The sequence below is a fragment of the Ascaphus truei genome, chromosome 15 (assembly GCF_040206685.1).
Source record: "Ascaphus truei isolate aAscTru1 chromosome 15, aAscTru1.hap1, whole genome shotgun sequence".
NCBI classification, from domain to species: Eukaryota; Metazoa; Chordata; class Amphibia; order Anura; family Ascaphidae; genus Ascaphus; species Ascaphus truei.
The window spans coordinates 50,192,210-50,200,001 of NC_134497.1; the positions used below are offsets into that span (position 1 = coordinate 50,192,210).

General features: G+C 36.0%; 1 protein-coding gene across 1 annotated transcript; it reads right to left on the reverse strand.

The window, feature by feature from the left end:
• Positions 1–2,024: 2,024 nt before the first annotated feature.
• On the reverse strand, positions 2,025–7,008 carry GDF5 (growth differentiation factor 5). Its single transcript, XM_075572630.1, has 2 exons — positions 6,126–7,008; positions 2,025–4,004 (listed from the first exon to the last, which is right to left on the reverse strand). Exons 1-2 carry the CDS (start codon positions 6,754–6,756, stop codon positions 3,139–3,141), a joined length of 1,497 nt encoding a protein of 498 aa, XP_075428745.1. The 5' UTR covers positions 6,757–7,008; the 3' UTR covers positions 2,025–3,138.
• Positions 7,009–7,792: the final 784 nt, after the last annotated feature.

Sequence of the window (7,792 nt, forward strand, 5' to 3'; positions counted from 1 at the left end):
TTTATGTAATACACATCCCTCTGTACCCGCATTGTACCGCGCTGCGGAATTTGTTGGCGCTTCACAAATAAGCAATAATAATAATAAACTTCGAAAAAAAGGCAAATGTCCTCTAAATTTAAAAAAATATAGGGGGAAATTAATCAACGTAAAGAAACAACACAGGGAAGTTTGATTTTAAGCATTGCTCCATTTTGTTTGCGCTTGTATCAAACGTCATAAAGTTTCCCAGAGAAGCGTGGAAGTCTTCCATAAGGTCTTCCATAGGGTCTTCCATAGGTCCACAAATCTGCTTCATTCACTGTGTCATGCCGTGATTTTGCTGAAAACAAGGATTCTGGGTATTGATATGCAATGAGCACGTGTGATTTCTGTTTGCGGTACTTTTGTGTGTTTGAGGGGTTTTGTCCTTTTTTTTAACCGGTGTTACCCCAAATGTATGCCTGGTCTGCATTTTACGTATATTGTTACCCGCAAAAGTTTACGTCACTTGTCGTATATTGTTGTTGTTCCAATACAATTAAGAAAAATATACACATAAAGATACAGAAATTGACACAACCTATTATACTCCGATGGAGTGGCTCACTGAGTAAAGGCACTGAATTTGGTTCAAATCCCGGTATCAGCTCCTTGTGACCTCTATCTGCCTGTGTCTCAGGTATCAAAAATCACATGTACAGCACTGTATACACTATCGGGAAAAGAATAACGATTATTATAATCTATTCATTATATGACTCCTCCTATTGACACTCCGCAAATCAGACACTAATGAAGGCGCTACAAAGCTCTGCGGAAAGACCATGATGCATTGATGTAAAGAGATTATTTCATTTTTAATCTACTGTACATTGGTTTTGCTCTAAATTTCCCCTGATACAGTACATCACTCCCCAAAAAATGTTTTCAAACTGTGTTTTTTACATGATGCAAGAATGTTCTCTTGGGTCAATTTGGGCAATTGCCAAGTATTGTTATTTAAGTTTCTTGCATCTGACTTTGATCTTTAATGCACAAAGCTTAATGCTCCTTCCAACCTGATGCATTTCGCAGCCACAAAGAAAAAGGAACATGCCAACAGCCACAGATGCAAACTTTGAAACACTAACTGGTCAAATAACCCCTCCCCAAACTGTTTACTCAAGAAAATGGGCTAGAAGGTGTTTTCTCACGCATATGTTTGAAATTCCAGTGAAACAAAGGTGGTGCTTTCATGTTAAGGAATGAATATGCTCACTACACCTACCATAGATAAAATCATGGACATTCTAAGGGATGGAACCAGTGCAATACTAAACTAAGTAACAGCATGTGGTTTCTGTAAGTTTAGGGTCCCCCAAGTTACATTATTCTTTATAATTCCTTCTAGATTCAAAATGGTGAAAGTGAAATTGGTGTTTGGTCTAGACTCTTCAAATCTCCTTACTTTCGATCAACGGACCTGCATAGTTGTGGGGTTTCCTCGTTGGGTATGGCACTGAACTTTTTTTTTAAGCTTCATTTTTCATTGACAAATTATATAAATGGGTATGATAAAATAATGGAGCTTTAAGCTGACTGCTGGCTATAGGGTCCCCACAAATATGAATCAGTCTCCAAACTGCTGTAGTAGCACAACTACTGACCATACATGTATCACTGTCTTCATTCTGTCTCACCTGACAGAGTTCTACAAAGCAGTACAGAATTATGGCTATGGAGTCCAAAAAATGCATAGTCTATCATATAGCAGCTCTTACAGGAACAGTGTTCAAATTAATCCACTTATGCCTGTTCTTTGAATTGTTATCTACAATGTCAGCTGTGACTCCAGTTTTGTATTCGGAAAGAACAAAAGAGCACAAGCAATAATATTTTATAAATTATACAACAAGCACTCAAAGCAATGTGTACAGTATACTGTAAGTTAAAATGCAAGAAACCTTTCTTATACAGTAGGTATGTCGGCCAAATAGGAAATACATTACTATTGTAGTGTCATTTATTAAATGATACTAGAGGTTTAACACAATTCTCTATAATGATCTTAGCACTTTCTAAATGACCAGCAGCATGAAGTAAATTACCGTATTTAGTCCACATTTGCTAAGTGGTGCTGTGCCAAAAGAGACCTTCTGATGCCGGAAGACATCTCATGGTCCATTGAAGTGTCTTCCACCATGGGAAGGTCTCTTGTGTCCTGTCACTACATTCCAAATATTGGCTTTTGTGTTTTATGACCTTGAAGACCTATTACACAATCTGTAAAACATTTCTGGTTCTTACATTTGCCAAAGTTTTTAAATTGCTGTTGAAAACTGCAGAACAAATAATGACCACACCTTATCTCAACAGTATATCCCAAAATATCCCAAATAAATAGCTTTGGCGCGATCATGCAATATAAATATACAGAAGCACTTTACAATAATTTATTTTGTGTTATCCTACTATTAAATGACTTTTTACCACTAAAGACTTGTTGTAAAAATTATTTAGCTCACAACAAAATTGAATTGCATATTTACAAAGCATTTTATGATCTAAAATTCCAAGAAAGGTACTTTCTATATAATGATTATAATGAACATTGCATCAAATACATTTCTTTCCCATCCCCTCTTAAATACAACACCATGTCAAAAAAAGCTTATAAAAATTTCAAAATCATCCATCTTAAGTGTGTGATGAGTTTCTCAAAATAAACATATACTGTAAGATATAATACAATCATTCTGTTTTATAAGCAACCCATTAAAAATTTCTCCAAGGGAACCACAGATTCTTCAGTAAAAATGTTTTTATGCATGTGTAATTTTAATTAATAGTTTTTGTGAGGTTTCTGAAGACTGGAATTTCCATTGATTAAACCCCAATATTGGTAACTGTAAATATATGCCAGATGTTTTGATTCAATATTCATCTATTCAATTCATCTTTGTACATCTTTTCATGTAGTGTTTTTTTCATGAATGTAATCCGTTTAGTAAAGATAATGGTCCATAGTTCCAGAAAATATTAACAATATTTGGTCTTATACTGCATACCGTATATGTAATCGGTCATAGTCAGATTTTGTTTTGTTTGTACACTTCTGGTAAAGGTTCTTATTGTGCTCTTACAAATGTGTTTGACATCATGTGTTGCTTGCAATTGCTACCTGCAACCACAAGACTCCACTACCATGTCTTCATATTGTTTGTAGACCACATTGTTGGCAGAGTCTATGTATAGAATACTTATAGGACTGAGTCTAGTTGGGACGCAGCACGTAGGAGGTGTAGTCTCTGGGTCCATAGAGTTCATTAATGTTTGGATCACTGCATGGTTTGTGGGTTCTAAATGAGATCTCAGAGGAAATTCACACAGCCCTTCACAGTGATATGCTTCATACTCCAAAGGTGCTATAATCCAGTCGTCCCAACCCATATCCTTGAAGTTAACATGAAGGGGCTTCTTGCTACATCTAGCCTTGGAATTCTTGTTGGGTCTCTTCCCTTGTCGTGTTGAAAGAGGCGCTCGTCTCTTTCTCCTTTGATTGAATAAATATTCATAGACAGTTTTATCATCTTGGCCAGACCTGGCTTTGATCTCATTAAAAAATAAGTCACGTTTCTTTGTTCTACCAAAGACAAGAAATATAGCCTTCTCGGTGGTCTGCCTTCCAGTTCTATTAAATCCCACACTTCTTAAATCAGTTGGCTTCCCCTTCTCCAACACCTCGAGTTCAAAACACAGATGAGCAGAGTTTTTAAAATTTTTAAAAAGTTTCCAGATATCAAAGACTTCCCATTTTGGTGCATCGATGTTGGTAATAGAACGAGAGTCCAGAAGAGTAGCTGATTTTTTGTTTGCTGGGCAATTGTATAACTTTATCTGCGAGAATTTTGCAGGTACTTGAAATTTAGTATCTGTGGGTCTTTTCCTTAAAATGCGCAGTTCTGCACCCAACAAGCCATCCTTCTCTAAGGCACTGATGTCAAAAACGTATTTTTGTCTCCTTGTCACTGTCATTCGGTCATCTAAAATAAAAATAAAAAAAGGTATGAGCGCAGACATAAAAATGGAATATTCAGACACCTTGGGGTCTATCGGGGGTATTTAATAAAGTCTCCCGGCTGCAAAGCTGGAGGAAAACCAAAGCAAAAAACAGCACTATTTATTAAAGAAAAGGAATTTAATTGAAAGCTATTGGAGTTGTACCTTTGATGAATCTGATGCCATTCGTTTTGCACTGGTTTTGTCCCAATTTGCACCGGAAGGGCTTTAGTACATAACCCCTTATGTATCAATGTAAACAATGGTACAATTTCTGGACACAACACATTGCATTCAATGGGATTTTTTATCTTTGAGAAAACTGGTGCTATTTTCGCCCCGTTTCTTTCAGGACTTTAATACAAGACCCCCACTCTTTCTCCTGAATGGCTATTTCCTTTGATAAATCTGGTGCTGCTTTGTAGCCTCGACAGTTTGATGAATACCCCCTTCTAGTACTAGAGAAAGGAGATCCCATCACATTTTGCCCCTGACTAAAATAGTAATCACTGGCAGGATTGCAAAAGTACTCTGAAGGAGCAAGTACATTGTAAGTGAACTGTTAGCATGAATTTAGGCAAAGATAATGTGCTATTATTTGGACATTTAATGTCATCCATACTTGAAACATTTCGTGGAGTCTTCTCTCTTGTTTTGACTTCTCTAGTTAAGGACTTATATCATTAAGCAATTTACATGATTTACTACACTCAAGGAAACTAAGTGCTGGACGCTTTATTAGATTCAGGTGTTTATATTATGCATTATACAATACATCACCGAAAGTTTTTAATTAGCGTTGTAACATGTTTTATGTGTTAGTGAACTCCATAAACAGGTTTTAATTAAAAGCTAATATAAAACAGCTGCTATATAGATATATTACACAGAAACTAAAATATAAACAATGTTGTTATTTTGCATAAAGCTATTTCCATTCACCCTTTTATCTTGCTAGAAAAGCACTCTCCTAATAGAGAAACATAGTTGTTATAACAGTTTCAGACGCAGTCTTCTATATGAAGACCTAGTACAATGTTTTTCTGTTTCGAGAATTATTTTCTTTGGTACGAGTCTGTTACATCAGTGAAGCAGACTATTTGTTTATTTTCATTTGGAAGCTGAGTGGATTTCTGTCAAACAATAAAATCACAGTTCCTGTGTAGAATAACTTTCACAACTCTTACTTAGAACAAGATTCATCATTTTTTTCCTTACCATTATACTATGTTACCCACTGAACATATATGAAGATGATACATTTCACAGATGCTGAAAAGCACACACAGTATCATGCTATTCAGATTAGATCTACAGTGGATTAACTACAGTGCCATTCTGTTTTAAAAGAGTTACTTTACTGTAATTTACATTTTGACCATTTGTACTGTTATTATTGTCATCATTTATTTATAATGCACTAACATATTCCATAGCGCAGTACAATAGGATTGGAGGATGACAACTGTAAGTTAAATATGCCCCATTGTTAAAAAAAAAACTCAATGGGCTCTTGCTTCATAGTATGACTACCTATGACTGTATGAATTAATCATAAATATACATGTAGTAACGTAACAAAGCAGGGAGAAGGTGGTGTGACCAACAAATTGGACCAACAAACAGTTGATATGTTACAAGTTTTTGAACTTTTCAGGGTCCAAACCTGATGAAGGACCCTGAGAGGTTTGAAAGCTTGTAACATGAACTACTTGTTGGTCCAATAAAAGGTATCATACCCCTTAGTCTCTCTATATTACAAGATAAATATAAACCGAGGCAAATAAACAGCACCAGATTTTTTTAGGGAAAACATTCTGATTACAACGAAGAGTTTCTTGTTCAAAGACTTTAATAAATGACCCCCTTGTATCTCTAAAGTAAAAAGCGCATCTTGGGGGTCATTTATCCAAGTCTCCTGGCTGCAAAACCAGGTGTAAAAACAGATGAAAAAACTGTGCCGGATTTACCAAACAGGAAAATCCTATCATTTTTATTAGAAATATTTTTCCTAATAAATCTGGTCCGTTACTTTTGTCCCCGTTTTACAGCAGTAAGACTTTGTTAAAAAACAAAAACACCTTTTATTTGACACTATTTCTTACCTTGACCTTTGTCTATAAAGCTGGTGATAGTATTAGCTAATCCAGCCTCCAGTTTCAAACTTCCATTAACACCTTTCCTTTCAGCATCTGATAGAGTCCGGTACAATGATAGCATGTATTCGTGAGGAGTAATAAGAGGATGTTTAAAAGCGTCCTTCTGTTCTTTCTCAATTACTGGGTTTGTAGTCTTTTTTGGTTTAAAACCAGTAGAATCTGAATGAATATTAACAATTTTGGACACGGCCTTGCTGCCAATGAGTGGAAGTCTTGGGTTCCCAATTTTCGCCCCAGATTGCTTTTTTACCACATGCCCATTGCTAGTTTCTAGAGTAGCTGTTTTGGAAGCTTGTTTCTTTGGCTCATCTTTCTTGGCCAAAATCGCTCCAGTTTGAGCAATGGAACCTTTGGTCCTAGCCTTTGGAAGACCAACTCCATGACCCAAGTTTCCAGCCCTGGACGTATTGGCTTTTGACAATGGGTTCTTCTCTTTTCCTCCTGCTACTGGAACCCCTAATTTAGCTCCTGAATGGCTTTTCCCTGGTTCAGAATGGCCTAGCACCAAAGGGACCAAATCCAGACAGCCCCAAGTCAGATACCAAAGCAGAAAAGGGATATATTTCAGTATTTTCATCTTCTGATCTTCCTTTGAACATCACAGAGGAAAGAAAGGGCAAAGGTTCCACCAAACTGGCATAAGACAACATGAAATAAATTGAAAACCAAGGCCAGCAGAAAAAGCTTTCTCCTTAGTTTGCTCTTTAAATCTGTTTGCCTAATGTTTGTATCCAGTCCCATAATGGAAATTAACATGTATTCTGATCTAAATTTATTTTCTCCAGTGAGAAGCTGAAAAAGAACTAGCTCTTGAAAGGTGAAGTTTACCTCCCTCTTTTCTGCTGCAAAGCTGTCTGAATACTTGAAGGAGTCTTGTTTAAATCTGAGGGGGTTTTTTTTCCAAGAAGGAAGAATGGCGTAATGCTGCCTCTGTGTAAAACCTCTTTTTTTTTTTTTCTTTTTTTTTTTTTAAGATTTGAATCCTTTCCAGTGAAAATATTTCACACACAGAGACCTGCAGGTGCTCAGAAATCTTTCACAAACCTGAACTCAGGAATTGGAAATGGAATTCCAACAAAAACCCATTTAATTACTCTCTGATGTCATGCTGTCTAAACTAATTTAAGTGCGATATATTTCTTAAAAAGAAAGAGAAAAAAAAAAAGTCTTCTTTAGTCTTTCCGTTAACATGACTCATGCACTATGTGCAACTATTCTGTGGCACCACAACTTCATAATATGTCATTTAAAGAGGAAAAGGGACACCTACCATAACCTTATATGAACCTAAAAGAAAATGGCTACATAAACATGACTAATGTTTTTGCGTGAAATAAAGCACTGCCTCACTTAACAATCAATAAGCTATAGTTATACTGTGTCACAAACTTAAATACACTCAAAAAAGCCATAGGTTATTGCATGGGGCCCTTCATTACTTTGTTACATTGTCTGTTTTGTGTTTTCACCAATTTAAAATGTTTCAAACAAAAATGGAATTAACGTGGTGACCACAATAGCACTTTTCAAATACTTCATCAAGTGTTCTATAAAATTACGTTTTGTAGCGTAGAGTAAATGGGAAATGTAGAAAGGAAATATATTTCCATGCT

Bases quoted from the DNA above. Each gene is read 5' to 3' on its own strand.
- GDF5 (XM_075572630.1), bottom strand. From the start codon at position 6,756: ATGAAAATACTGAAATATATCCCTTTTCTGCTTTGGTATCTGACTTGG. The intron at 4,005-6,125 runs GTAAGAAATAGT...TTTTTATTTTAG, and splicing joins CTTTATAGACAAAGGTCAAG to ATGACCGAATGACAGTGACA.